At 43.7% G+C, this 15,667-nt stretch overlaps 1 protein-coding gene across 1 annotated transcript in view; it reads right to left on the reverse strand.

Moving 5' to 3' along the window:
* Positions 1 to 249: 249 nt before the first annotated feature.
* Positions 250 to 15,667, reverse strand: part of LIN52 (lin-52 DREAM MuvB core complex component) — a 95,349-nt gene continuing 79,931 nt past the window's right edge. The window contains exon 6 of the mRNA XM_070403619.1: positions 250 to 2,416. Coding sequence (XP_070259720.1) covers positions 2,361 to 2,416 — 56 coding nt within the window. The 3' untranslated portion in view covers positions 250 to 2,360. The remainder of the gene's footprint in view (positions 2,417 to 15,667) is intronic.

Here is a 15,667-nt window from a genome sequence, read left to right on the forward strand (position 1 = left end):
GTAGGCCTGGGAGGAACTACAGGTTTTTAAGTCTCCTTCAGGGAGTTGAGTGGTAATGGTAGGATAGGCAGGTAGGATAGACTGGAAGCTGGCAGACCGACCAGGCAGTAGATGACTATAAAGCCCCACACCACCCACTGCCACGTGAGGGGAAGACAGCAGATTCTTTGTCATTATAGCTGCACTTTCTGATGAGGTCTATGCTTTAAGTATGTAACTTGGCCCTTTGAGGAAAAACTCACTCTCCTATAAAAGGGACATATTTATTATGACGACACAGAAGACATTATATACAAAGTACAACCTTCCAACACCCTGAAATACATTCATGCACACATAGTACATACATTTACATTATCAATATAAAAACACAACATTAACATTTCTGAGGATGACAAATATAAAACCAATAAATATCACAATTCTAAAATATCTACTTACATTAAGTGCTGGTGACTACTATGACAGTAAAAGAAAGAGTCAAAGCAGACCAAAAACCAATTACATAGGTTCAGGTTACAGACAAGTTGGTTTGGGGGAGGTATCCCAATACGCTCCATATATTTCTTAATTTCCCCATTTGACGTCATCAACTCTCAAAAGGAAGAGTTTGCTATTATGCCACTATTTTTTTTGTGCATATGCAGACTCTTCAACCACATTTACGATAAAGGAATGTCAATAATAAGCTTCACTTAAAATCAAAGCCTCTACAGCAGGGGTCCTCAAACTACGGCCCGTGGGCCACATGCGGCCCGCCGAAAACATTTGTTTTTTTACTTCAAAATAAGATATGTGCAGTGTGTATAGGAATTTGTTCATAGTTATTTTTCAAACTATAGTCTGGCCCTCCAACGGTCTGAGGGACAGTGAACTGGCCCCCTGTTTAAAAAGTTTGAGGACCCCTGCTCTACAGCCTAACCTTCTATACAGCACCCAGGCAGAATGCTTCCGTCCCATACTCATCCCTTTTATCCTGTGTTCAATTTTTTCCTTCTTGTCAGTTAGTAAAATTGCATGGATGGTCAAATGGCACAAATGAGAGAAAAATCCAACATTAATTCTAGCTGGGAAACAAGGCACATGTTATGGTTAACGGAACAACTATTAAAGTGAATAGTGCCGCGCCCTCGCACAGACTCAGGGCCAAAAACCTGACCACGATTTTCCTTGTATCAAAACACTATCATACTACTGTCACATGGATGTTCTTTTCATAAAGTTCAGGACACTCCGTGTGTTTTTCAAAACGTTAGAGGCTTGTAAGACAAAATATGGAGAACATGTGTAGTCACTACAACCCATAAGTTAGATTTTCAGGTTTTAACAGAGACACATAATTGGCAAACACTCCATAAGAGTTATATTTAAGTCAGGAAATTCTCTTTTCCTTTCATGTGTGTTCCTGTCCTACGGGTGAAATGTCTGATATGTGCTGTGAGAGGGGGCGGGGGGAACACTGCCATCATTGCACAGCACGCACATTCCTGTAAGGTCCATCAGAGTTTCTAGTTGTTAATCAAATCAAACTCCTACAGTCAACCCCCTTTTCCCATCTTCAGGCCATACTAACTGTCTCGCTTGAATCTGTAACATCTTAACTAGAACTCAAAAGTCCTTTCTGTCACCTTTAAATTGGTCTTGAGGTCTAATGCAACTGTGCACGGCCTTTCACGACACAAACTACTCCCAGGAGGGACTTGATAAGCAAGGATCCCCTTCTCTGGAGTCAGCATGGATGGTGGGAGCTAGGAGGTGGGGAATGGGAGGCTTAGGGTATGGGACTACCATGAGAGGTGTAGAATTTTAAAAGCAGGCATCATTTCTAGAAGATTCTGGTTTCTCCAGCTGGGGATTCTTAGAACCTAGTATACACTGGAGAGTTCACAGGTCAACCTGCATGGTCTGGTCCAGAATCTAATTGGTCTCTGGGCTCCTTGCATCATAAATACTCCCTAAGAGATCAAGTACAACTCATGCAATCGCTGTCACAACGGACTTTGCCATCACTGAATCAAATCAACTGTAAGATCCTGGGACTCCTGAATCACTTCCAGAAACGAGAAAGCAGAACTTTGACCTTTAAGAATGATATGCCGTCTGGTGTCACCAGCATCTGAGGTGGAGATGGTCAAAGTCTGGAAGCTGACTGAATAACTGCATTGGTCCTTGGGTAGAACAGATTCTTCTCTTGCTGCCGAATGTCCTCAGAGCGCAGAGTACCAGGAGCAGGGGAGAGGGTCAGCCCTGGAGGAGCACCCTCCAGCCTCTCGCCAGGAAGCAGTGAGGTGCGCATCATCAGAGCTGCACTGGGAGCGGAGCGTGGTTCCAGCCCCCGGGACATCCTGTCCACAGCTGGGCTACTTCTTGGGTTTCTCTAGAATGTTGAGGAATTTTCCCCGTGTCATTTCTCTGGCTGAAATAAAGAAGCAAATGAAAGATTAATGAAGAGCTAAAATCTGAAAAAAGGATCATAGGAAGATTTAAAAACACAGAATTAAATTGTAAACAGGGGACTACAACAGAGTCAATCACCACAAACCTTCAAAAAAGAGGGGGACACAAACCACTCCTGGCAACTAAAACTGTAGAGTTGTTCTGAAGTTGGTAATTGCTATAGGGCACAGGCCAACCGGGGAAAACATCATCCATCAACCCTTACAAAAATTATCATGGAATTCCCCCAAAACCTCTCTCTCTCTAAAGAATATAACCTAATACTCACATTCACTACCACAGGGGTTTGCTCTTGGAGGCTAAAACCCAACCAAGATAACAGTCTTCTATGGGTTTCTGGTTTCTGGACATTTATAATCTCAAATCAGAATTAGAGACCATTTACCCCGTCCCTCAGTGGAGTCCCTGGATACTGTAATATAACAGGGTTTATAGTCCCTCAGTGCAGTTCATCTGTGGATGGAGTAATAAAGTAGGGTTTATAGAACTTCGGTCTTCTCTCTCTTGGCATTGTCAGTCCTTAGATATTTAATACAGTCAGGCAAGGTTTATGTGTCTTTCTCTGACTTTCAGTACCATCAGTCTTTGAATGCTGTAGTTACAAGGGGGTTTATATAGCTACTTTCCTACATATGAGGCTCTGAAATGAAAGTAAAACATTTCTCAATTACAAGGGTCACTGCAGAAGCCCCCGGTTTAGCTGTCAAGCAAATCCTCAAAAATCGTATGAAGCCTAAAACGCCCTTCATCCTCATCCCCACAAGATCATCTTTTCAGATCTCTTAAGTGGATTTAACATGCTGAAAGTTTCCGATGGCTTGCCCGGAGGCTCAAGTCCTCTGGAATCAAGCAGTGGGCACACAGCAGGCTGTGCCCTGTGGCCTCCCAAGAACATGTCTCCATCTTGGCCGAAAAGTGAGGTGGCCAGGGAGGCTCCTGCCGAGATGAGAAGGACCTTTACTCTGACCTTCTCCTGCCTTTCTCAAGCCCAGAGCAAATGGTGCCAGGTGAATGGGCTCCCACTCTCCCCACCTAAATCTAAGTTCCTGGTTAATTTGTACAATGAAGAAGTAAAACAACACAAACTCTGTAACTACAAGAAGGCTTCTGGTAACTGCAGTCTATATGTATTCCCCATCTTTCATAAGTTCCTGAGCTCCAACAAAGAGGAAGGAAACCCCATTAAGTAGGAATGGAAGTCTCAGTGCGGGTCTGGTCTCATGTGCCCACAGCCCCTCCCCGTCTCAAAGCAAACTGCCCGCTCCTTCCTTGGTGGATTTATACCAGCCCTCTACATACAAAGTTCCTATCAGATCTGCAATTACTTGTTTATATACTTGTTTTCCTCTGCTGAAGTATAAAAATAGAGGGCAGAGACTGTTTTATTATTCTTTATTCCACCAGCACCTAGCACAGTGCTAGACCTAGCTAGCATCTGCTGAAAAACGTGGGCTGGATGAATGATGATACCAAAGAACCAGAACCAAGTAGGACAACAACCAAGTTAGTTTCTTCCCTTCCACAGGCAAACAATAAGACTTGTTAGTGGCCCTTGGTGCTCCATTCTCTCTCTCTATATATATATTTTTAAGTATATTTTATTGATTTTTTACAGAGAGGAAAGGAGAGGGACAGAGAGTTAGAAACATCAATGAGAGAGAAACATCGATCAGCTGCCTCCTGCACACTACTCCCTACTGGGGATGTGCCCGCAACCAAGGCACATGCCCTTGACCGGAATCGAACCTGGGACCCTTCAGTCCGCAGGCCAACGCTCTATCCACTGAGCCAACCGGTTAGAGCTCCATTCTCCATATTGTGGGGTTCTTTTTAAATTTACCTTGCTTGTTTAGCAAGAAAAATAATTTCCCTTGATGGAAACAATGCAGATTAATGGAGAGATGGAGGTGGGGTGGGGCGAGGACAGACAAGGACTAACTATCCTAGAGGAAATGGGGCCAGTTGAGTACTTGTAACAGCAGGGGGGGGGGGGGGGGCAGTGCATGAGTCCACTCTGTAAAATTTTCTAACCACTTTGCTGTACATCTGAAACTAATACAGAATAATATTTAGCAAGACTTCTTTCAGAGAACACAGGATTAGAACTCAGTTTAAGTTCCAGCTCTAGCATTTAGCAGCTGGGTGACACCAGGAGCTGGGTAGGAACCTCAGTTTCTTCATCTGTAAAATAAGTCCATATTAATGTCACCTGCCCTGTCCTCTTGGCTATCCAGCAGTGAACTTGCTTGATATAGTGGTATCACTAGTACAACACCTTTCAGAGGAGGGTAAGTAGCCTGCTGCTTCTCTTGCACTATTTCCTGAGTGAATAGACGAATTAACTGTAATAAGGGATAGTAGTAATCTCAAAAATTCCACTCCTTGGGATCTTTCCCTCAGCCAGGTCCTATAGATATTGACTTATACTTTGGCCTGAGTGGGTCTCATCACTTTTTTCTGCCTACTCTCAGGTGCTTACTAAGGACCTGAAGCACAGCATCAAACGATCCTGCAACCTGGCTAGAAGCAGGTGCTCTGGAAACCAGACATGGGTAACACAAAACTCTGTTGGGTAAACAGAACCTTAACCTTGTTCCTCCAATTTGGGGTCAGGAGCACTCTATTGACATCACTAATTATTTCTGCCTGCTGCCCTTCAGATTCCCCAATTCTTTATTATTTCTTCTCCAAATGGGAAAATGACCAAGATTTTAAGACTTAATATTTAAAAAGATCCAATCTAGTCAAGGGATCAAAAGGATTTAACAGAAAAATAAATGGATATTCCAAAGTCTCTCAGTGGCAAGCTCTCCTTGAATTTAACCAATCCCTTTTAACAACCCTTTCCCACTCAATCATTCCTCCCCCTCCAACCTAATCTAAGTACACAGACCTGCAGGAAACCACAGTAAAAGTAGAAGTAATTCAAAAGACATCATCTTCTACATGGGAGGGGAGAAAGTTTTCCCACTAGCCAGTCCTATATAGGAGATATACGAATGTGTGACATAGCTGCTCCCTAAAAGAGGGCTGTGCCCTATAAATCACATCCTAAGCACCAGCCCCTTTCTGTGCACAGAGAAATTGCTGTGGGTCAGGGGCTGCTCCAGAGCATGTGCCCTCCTGTTCACTTGTCATCAGAGATGTTAACATCTCTGATTAATTCACATAGCCCTTATTTGATTCCTCATTTCTTTATCCTTGCTCTCCTGCTCTGCTGCAGTGTGAAGATTCTTACCAACCTGATACAGTAATCACCGCCTGCTAACTGCACCCCCCTAAACCTAGTGAAATTGTTTAGTGATGCCAACCGCGCTTTTAATTTGCAAGACATCAGATACAGAGGTAATTTATACCAACATCTGTTCATTTTTGACTTCTGAAACAAACTTGCACATGCTGCTACAAAATCCCATTAGGAGTAGGGAGCCAGCCTTCTGCTACTATTCCGTATTCTTCTACACACACACACACACACACACACACACACACACACACACCTTCCAGTAGGGTTTAATATGTAAATGCACTTTACTAAAAAATTTCCGCCAAGCATTTCACGTCTCTTTGGGGGGAAAACTTTAGAGATGTCTATGGTTTGCTTACAGAGGAGAGGAAGATATTTCTATTTCCCTCTGACTAGTGCCATCCCTTCTTCTTCTCAATAGTTACAGCTTGGTCTAATTCTCTAATTAATGGTCAGGTAAGAGTACATGCTTCTTAGCTTGGCACTTTCAATGCTTCCCCTTCTCTCCTGGTCCTTTTTTCCTACAATATGCTACAAGACAACCCTAGAGACAATAAAATTGCTAGAGAGAGTTTTCTCTAGACACAATAAAATTTCTTAACAATTTTCTAATTCTGGATTAATTCTCTAGGATTACAAGTTTAACAGGAAGGGAACACGCTACCACATTCTAATAACTATGCCAAGAGGGATCCACTGGTCACCAGCCACCACAGTGTGTGCTGTGCAGGAGAGTGGCATGACCTCCGTGTGGTCATGATTTACTACAGGCTCTCCTATGCAGTACCAGACCATAAACGGAGAAAGCCACAATAGAGACGGTCGCCATAGGGGGAACATGTGAATTGCTGCAGAGTGTGGGAGAGGGGACCACTTGTACACATTTACAGGCGGCAAATGGATACACCACAATCAACTTCCAGGTTTATGCGGTTTCCATTATCCCCTTCTAGTTTTCCTAGGACTGTCAGGTTCATGGCAGCTGTAAATACCTGGGCATGCTCAGAGAGGTCAGGGCTGAAGGGAGGACTGCATCCTCCTTGCTGGGCAGGTGCAGTGTGGTTTAATATAATGTCTTCTTTAGACTCCCCAATCCTCCATCCTACATTTAGCCTTGCCTCTGGCTCCCTTTCCACGATGACTATCCCCAAACTGCCTTCTCTGCAGTAAATTTTCTGGTGGCTGGTTGAAAGAGAGTCAGTGGCACAGATTGATTTCTCACCGGTGAGGGGATGAGGGATTACCAGAGGCACCCTGGTTAACGAGATTGGGTGCGAATCTCCCACGAGACCAGCCCTCTCTGCCAGGGCTTTGCACCTTTCACCCATGACATATGGGTTTCATTACAGAAAGATTTCCCAGATTATAACTTTGAGGCAATTGCCTGATAAAATTCTGCTTGGCTTTAATGTAGGGAACAATGTAAAGAATAAGTAACTTTCAATGAAATGGAAGAAACTCATAATGTTTGGTTTTCAATTCCAATGCAAACTACTTTAAGTACTTCTGTGCCTCGATATAATTAAAAACATTAGCGAGGTGGAGAAGAGTTACATTCCACTAGTTCGCTCACATCCTGAAGAGCAACAATAGGCTGTCTTTAGGAGACTCTGATATGAATGGCCAGGGAACAAAGGAGACAGCATAACTGTGAAAAGAGCAGGGCTTTTAGCATTAGACAGGCTTAGCCTTGAACCCATGGACCCTGCTACTTAACAGCTCCTATACTAACTACTACGGAGGGCAAGTCGCCCAAGTCAGCCTTTGTTCAAGGTGGGGTTAATACAAAGGTCACACGGGCATTCAGTAAATGGTAGCTACTGTATAATCATCTCTTTCATTTTAAACAAGTTTATGTAAGCCACAAGACACCTGATGGGAAAACTATCTAGGATTCATTTCTTTTTAATATTTTTTTTATTGATTTCAGACAGGAAGGAAGAGGGAGAGATTGAAACATTGATGATGAATTGGCTGCCTCCTGCACGCCCCCTAGTGGGGACCAAGCCCGCAACCCAGGCATGTGCCCTTGACCGAAATTGAACCTGGGACCCTCCAGTCCCCAGGCGGGCGCTCTAACCACTAAGCCAAACCAGTCAGGGCAGATTCATTTCTTTTATAGTAATTTATCCCTACCTAAAGACATATTGCCCTACATGTAATAACTATGTACAAAAAATTGTAAAATTGTCTTTGGTTTCACAAGGAGCATTTGAGATCTTGTTCCCCAGCATGTTGTCAATTTGGTTCAAATAAATTCTTATAAAAATCTTCTAAAAAAACACAACATTAGCCCTGGCCAGTTTGGCTTAGTGAATAGAGCATTGGCCCGTGGACTGAAGGATCCCGGGTTTGATTCCAGTCAAGGGCACGTACATCGGTTGCAAACTCGATCCTGTCGGGGTGCATACGGAATTGATGTGTTTCTCTTACATCAGTGTTTCTCTCTCTCCTCACCTCCTCCCTTCCACTCTAAAAATCAATGAAAAAATATCCTCAGGGGAGGATTAAAAAAGAAAAACAACATGAACGTTGTCTTCTTGGTTTGGAGGAACAGAGTTCTGGAGTAAAGTATCAGGTTCTCTTTATAGTAGATACCTATCTGCTGCCATAATGCACGGACGAATCTTCAAACTCCATGTCCAACTGTGCTGGTGTCGGGTTCATTGGTTCAATTAGATGCCCATCAAATTGGAACCTGATCTGCCTCATTGATAAACCTTGTCATTCACAATAGGCCTTCAATAGTTTATTAAGTGGGATAGGCCTCTTAATCTTAAACTGCACCACAGAACTATCCTGCCTTACCACCTTCAAATTAATATGACCATTGTTTTTCTTTTTTTTTTTTTTAAATATATTTTATTGATTTTTTACAGAGAGGAAGGGAGAGAGATAGAGAGTTAGAAACATCGATGAGAGAGAAACATCAATCAGCTGCCTCTCGCACATCTCCCACTGGGGATCTGCCCGCAACCCAGGTACATGCCCTTGACTGGAATCGAACCTGGGACCCCTCAGTCCGCAGGCCAACGCTCTATCCACTGAGCCAAACCGGTTTTGGCATTGTTTTTCTTTTTTATTCACAGTCTCATATAATTTAAAAAATAAAAGTGCCTTTAAATGTTATCCATTCTTATATAATAAAAGGCTAATATGCAATTGACCAAACGGTGGAACGACAGTCGCTATGACACGCACTGACCACCAAGGGGCAGACGCTCAACACAGGAACTGCCCCCTGGTGGTCAGTGTGCTCCCACAGGGGGAGCGCCACTCAGCCAGAAGCATGGGGAGTAGGCCTAAGCCATGACCATTGTTTTCCACTGGCCATGGTGAGGTACTAGGTCCTCACTGAATGAACACCAGCAGCACCAGGTGTGCTGAACTACTTATTTTTAAAAAGAGCTCAAATGCAAAACAAATGGGAACATGAATGACTTGCGTCTGTAACACATGTACTCTGCAGGACCAAACCTGCCAGAATAATGCTGGGTATTAGTTAGAGGCAGCTACCTTCCTTGACCACACCAAGCAGCTACTTCTAGCAAAAAGAAACACACAAAATCCTAGTTAGTTTAGTACAAATCAGTCTGCTAAAAGGCTATTTAATTAGTTTCACAGAAGATATTTTGTAGAAATGATGCCATTTATTATAATTACGGTTTTCACTTTTTAAAAATTACTTTTTGGTCCTTGAAACCTTGAATGAACTCTCATCACTATAACAAGAGGGATCTCTTAGTCATCGGTGTGTGTTGTGCAGGAGAAAAGCATGAAGAGGGTGGATGATAGTTAAGTTAGTTGCACAGAGAACCTATGATGTATTAGACATTAGGGAAGATTAAAATAAACTAGAAGTGGCCTTTAAGATGGGACTAGCTTTTCTCAGGTATTTTGGTGGATTAGAGAACAAAAGTATACCACTGTGATTTACAATGCTGACTTCTCTCTCACAGGAATGTGGAAAGTTTTCTGTCGCTCTGGCACGGAGCCAGGGTATAGCAGAGCCATTCCAGGGCAGTCCGCCAGGCTGAGATCTTTCACCACGCTCCAGTTCAGACCTCTGCACAAAACGTACTACACAGCGATCGATAATTCAAGTAAAGGACTAAGCACTTTTTAATGCCTCTAATGTGAGAGCAGCTGGTGCTGGGGCATTGACAAGAGCAGAAGGTGCTGCGAACTGAGCCGGGTGTCACTGGATGAGGAAGGGTCTCTTGGAGCCTCATTAGGCTTGGTGGCCCTCAGAAGGTAGTTAATTGTAATAAAGTCTACTGACCATTCTCAATCAACTCCTGTGGGAGAGCACACACATGTGAGAGTCTGGTAAAAATCTTACTTTTCTCTAAAATACATCAACGTAGCATTTGATGGTAAGCAAAGTAGCCTTCAGGCTTTTGCCTAAAGTTCTTCAGGCATAAGCATTTCAAAAAGGAGACTGAATTATCTGAGAAAAGAACAGTATGGATGCTACATCTGTGACCAAACTATCACAGACTATCAAAATCTTCATCTTCAGAATTTTCTAGAAAGCCTTTTTGGGGCACACTTTCCAGGTTCCCTTTATATTGGGTCTCTTGTCTAACAGGACTTTTTCTTCTTCTAAACAGTGCTCCAGTAAATTCAGAGAAAGACAATTTTATACCCAACATTTTTTCCTTCAATTCATAGTAAGGCCCAATGCCAGGTAATGTTTTATCCAAGAAGGAATATAAAAATGAAAAGCCAGGACTCAGCGCACAGGTAAACAAATTTGGACAGTTCCAATATGGAAAATAATTTTAATGGCTTTTCACACAGAAAAAAAAAAGGAACAGAAATATCTAGCCAACAGATTTATTCTCCGAATATAACACATCAAGCGGGAACATAAAATATGGGAAGTGTCAGCCATGATGCCTGAAGATTGAAAGCAGAAGTAGAAGAATCTTAATTGTCAGGCATTTGAAAAATGGTGTTATTCGGGTGAAGCCTGTGTTTCTCCATCAACTCTCCTTGCCCTGCCCTCTTCCAAGAGCAAAACAAGACTAGATTTCAAATATTCAGTCCTTGTTATAATCCTTCTCTCTACTAAAAAACCAAAACAACAAAAACTCCAAAGATTTGTGTTTAAGAAATGAGAGCTAACAACTCCTTATTTGTATTTATTTTCCTTTTCAGAGGGCCTCACAGGCCTACTCAGTTTCATTTGGTTCTCCTTTCAAGGGTAAACTCAACTGAATGGAAGGCAATGAGATCAAAGCAATGCATTAATACTCTTGGGGTGAGAACTTTTATTAAATACTCATAAATTTGTGTACAACATTCATGCCTCAGGGCCTTTACATAGTAATACATCGTGGCGAGACACTTATTATGACCAAAGGCTAGTAGCTTCACAGTCTTAATTTCCTCATCCATAAAGTGAGAACAGCAATAATAATCTATCATGTAAGGTTAAGATAGAACAACCAGTCATAGTGACTTGATCACTACAAAAAACATTTTGGCCCAAATTAGATATTTTATCTGTAGAGGCTAGATTCCACTCTCAGAAAAATCAGACCAAGATCACAGCATGGATCATTTCATTGATTTGGATATTAAAAAGTTTCCTGCTTGGAACATCCCCACTTCAAGGTACCCGCAGTAGCTAAAGACTATGGAGGAGGAAGGCCCAGTCTTGACCCCCAGGGCAGGCAAAGAGTTACATCTTCACTCTGAGAAGCCAATAAAAACCTCTCTTGATTATAATTTAGATAAGAACCACTGGATTGAATAATAATGTCTGAAACTCCCCTGGCTGTTTCACCTTGAGACGTCCATCACTGGGTTAAACATGATGCTAATTGCATTTGGATTGATTAATTTCTCTCACTCCTGTCTATTCGAATAACGCTTAACAAAATAATCATAGCACCCAGAGCCAAATCTTTTCCGTCAAAGGAATGAAGCCATCAGAACAGGCAGAGATGAAAGAAATGAAGATGACCCGTAATTACTGCTACGGTGATATCATTACCATATTATACAAAATGAGTGTGGGGGGGTGGAGGGACTGAGATTATTATTTTTTTAATGGAACCCTACAATCTAAGAATACAAATTTGACATCAAGTGGAACACACAGAAATATAGAACTTTAAAAAAATACAAATCTTGCTTATGAAATTGCAAAATCCAACGAACACTGAGGCCCAAGATACATCAACTGTCTTGGGCTGTGAGCAGGTATTATTCACGCCACTATTTTTTCACTGCAATAACACTTTGTGTATGACTTGCATAGAGATTTAAGATGCTGTCTTCATACACAAGTATTGCCATAGTTACTGAAGAATTTTTCTTTCAGCGAGGGAATACCATTTTATTTTAATATTGTTAGAGGTTACCTTGTTTGTAAAATTAAAACCTGGGTTTTAACTGCAGCTAGTTCTAGTTTAAGACACCAAAGAAAATGTCTATGAATCTTTGCGCTTGATTCATTGGACAATAGTATGGAATTAACTCATAAGCAAGAAGAATATAATAATATTTCCCTACTTTTTTATTGTTTTATATGATCTTTGCAATACTTATGATAGAAAACTTATGCTTGCATAGGATTTGACCTTAGGTATGAATCTCTCACTTATTAGATGGCACTCCCAAACAAATTATGCAACCTCTGTGCCTCAGTTCCTTGATCTGTAAAATGGGGATTATACCCACCTGACTAGATTGCTGTGAGACTTAAGATAATACATTTAAGTGCTCAGTATATGCTGGTACAAAATATAAACTTCCCCCTAGGATTAATTGTATGGTTGCTTACTGAACCTTGAAAAATGTTTTGGTTATTTTATTTACTAAAGTTAATTTAAACAGATACTTGCAAAATACATTGAATATAGATTTTTAACAAATATTTGAGAAATAAATAAGTAAATAGAATACTTAGAAAGTACATCATTTTAGTAGGCTAGAAATATGTGGAGGGTATTTTTGCTATAGTATTTTAATCCTCACCCAAGGATATGTTTTTCCCCATTGATTTTTAGAGAGAGCGAAAGGGAGGGGGAGAGACAGAGAGAGAGAGAAACATCTATGTGAGAGAGACACATTGATTTGTTGCCTCCTGCACATACCCTGACCAGGGCTGGGGATTAAGCCTACAACTGAGGTACGTGCCCTTGACTGGAAACGAACCTGCAACTCTTCAGTTGTTCTAACCACTGAGCACCCGGCTAGGGCCAGTATAGTATTTTAAACATAGGAACCATCATTAAATTGAAATAATAAAAACAGATATTGAAATTGTTTTATTTAATTTGGACAAGAAGACATGTTTCCCTATTATACTATATACTAGAGGCCCGGTGCACAAAAATTTGTGCACTCGGTGGGGGGAGGGAGGGTCCCTCAGCCCGGCCTGTGCCCTCTTGCAGTCTGGGACCCCTCGGGAGATAATGACCTGCTGGCTTAGGCCTGCTCCTGGGTGGCAGAGGGCAGGCCCAATCCCTAGGTGCAGCCCCTGGTCGGGCTCAGAGCAGGGCTGATTGGGGAGTTGGGGCACCGCCCCCTGTCATGCACAGAGCAGGGCAGATTGGGAGGTTGCGATGCCACCCTCAGTCACGCTCAGGGTAGGGCCGATTGGGGGGGTTGGGGCACCGCCCCCTATCACACTCAAGGCAGGGTCGATGGGGAGGTTGCAGCGCCACCCCCTGTGATGCACAGAGCAGGGCCAATCAGGTGGTTGGGGCACTGCCCCCTGCACAGAGCAAGGCCCATCAGGGGGGTTGGGGCTCCATACCCTGCAGGGCCAATCAGGGGATTGGGGCACTGCCCCCTGTCACGCACAGAGCAGGGCCCATCAGGGGGTTGAGGAGCTCCCCCTTGTCACTCACAGAGTAGGGCCGATAGCGGAGTTAGGGCACCGCCCCCTGTCACACACACAGCAGGGCGGATCAGGGGGTTGGGGCGCCGCCACTGTCACACTCAGGGCAGGGCCAATGGGGAGGTTATGGCTCTACCCCATCACACACAGAGCAGGGACCGTGTGTGTGTGGGGGGGGTTGGGGCGCCACCCTCTGTCACACACAGAGCAGGGCCGATCAGGGGGTTGGGGCGCCGCCACTCTCACACTCAGGGCAGGGCCGATGGGGAGGTTATGGCTCTACCCTGTCACACACAGAGCAGGGCCTATGGGGGGGGCGGGGGGTTGGGGCGCTGCACCCTGTCACACACAGAGCCGCAGGGCAGTCAGGGGGTTTGGGTGCTGCCCCCTGTCACGCTGATCTGGTGCCAGGAGGCCTCGCGGCTCCACTGATCCCGGTGCTGGGAGGCATATTACCCTTTTACTATATAGGATAGAGGCCTGGGGGACGGCTGGTTTGCCCTGAAGGGTGTCCTGGATCAGGGTGGGGGTCCCCACTGGGGTGCCTGGTCCGTCTAGGTGAGGAGCTGAGGGCTGCTTTCAGGCTGGCAATTGACTGAAGCTCCCAACCACTCCTTTTTTTTTTTTCTTTTTTTTTTCTTTTTTTATTTATTCTGGGCCAGCTTTAGCTCTGGCTCTAGCTCTGAGGCTTCCGCTGCTATAATCGAAACAATGTATAACTCTAGCTCTGAGATCCTGGCTGGCTGAAAGCTTTATTCTGGGGTTTTGTTTAGCTTCTATATTTGCAACATAGTTTCTTAGAGTTGTAGCTCAGAGGCCGGCAAGGCAGGCGGGGAACGTTGGAGTCTGCAGTCACTGGAGCAAGCAAGCCTCATGTTCGCTTCCAGCTGCCTGGCTGCCGGGCGCCATCTTGGCTGACAGTTAATTTGCATAAGGATATGCTGATTAGCCAATGGGAAGGGTAGCGGTCGTACGCTAATTACCATGTTTCTCTTTTATTAGTGTAGACTAGTAATAAAGAACTAATATTCTAATTAGACTGAACAGCAGAACGACCATCCGGACGACCTTCCAGACAAAGCCGGGGCTGCGAGGGCCGGCAGAGGCTGTGAGGGCCAAGCTCCTTGCATGAATTTCATGCATCGGGCCTCTCGTATCTAATAAACATTCCCAAATCAAACAAGCATATGCATTCTGAATTTGTAGTCATTCAGTAATATATATATAATCAGTGCTTTAAAAGAAACAACAAAACACTGTGTTTCTGCCAGGTGAAAACAAGAGTCTAAAATATTTACTCCATTAACTCAGTATTCTCTACTTTCTTTCTGGTTAAGAGGGGCACTGTAATACAGTACAGAGGGGTTATCTTCTCTGGCTTTGGAATTAGATGGGTCTAGATTTGATTCAAATCCCAGCCCCCCATTTCTAAGCTTCAAGACCTTGTAATTTACTTTCTGATCATCCATTTCTCCTCTGTAAAATGGGAATTATAAAATAGATTTGCAGATTCTTATAAGATTAAATAAGGCAATGCATGAAAATCCTTTATACTGCCAAATATATAGTAGGAAAGTCAATAAATGACAGTGTTAATCATTTTTATCTTTCACATCTCAGCTCAAATGTCACCTTTTCAGAGAGGCCTTACAAACCACCCTATCTAAAGTGAGTCATCTTCAGTTATTCTTTCATATAAAGTCATTTACTTCCTTCATAGTTCCTACTAAAATCTAAAATTACTTTATTTACACACTAGAGGCCCGGTGCATGAAAATTCATGCACTGGAGGGGGGCATCCCTCAGCCCGGCCTGCCCCCTCACAGTCCAGGAGCCCTCAGGGCGGGAGGCGACCCAGCGATCAGGAGAAGGCAATGCCCCATCACACCTCTGCTGCTGCCACTGCCGGCAGCGCAAGCCTCGGCCGGCCTTGGTTATCTGTGCCTCAGGCGGCCCTGGGTGGCTGAGGGGCTGAAGGGACTAGGGGACTCCGGAGGCAGGTGCATGGAGTGGCCGGGTGCACCCAGCCTTGCTGTGCACCTGCCGGCCCGGCAGGGCTGAGGGGAATGGGCGCTGCCATCTTGTGGTTGTGGGCGCCAGCATCT

This window comes from Myotis yumanensis, unplaced genomic scaffold, assembly GCF_028538775.1.
Source record: "Myotis yumanensis isolate MYYU_CA2020_CCGP unplaced genomic scaffold, mMyoYum1.0.hap1 SCAF_1, whole genome shotgun sequence".
Taxonomy (NCBI): Eukaryota; Metazoa; Chordata; class Mammalia; order Chiroptera; family Vespertilionidae; genus Myotis; species Myotis yumanensis.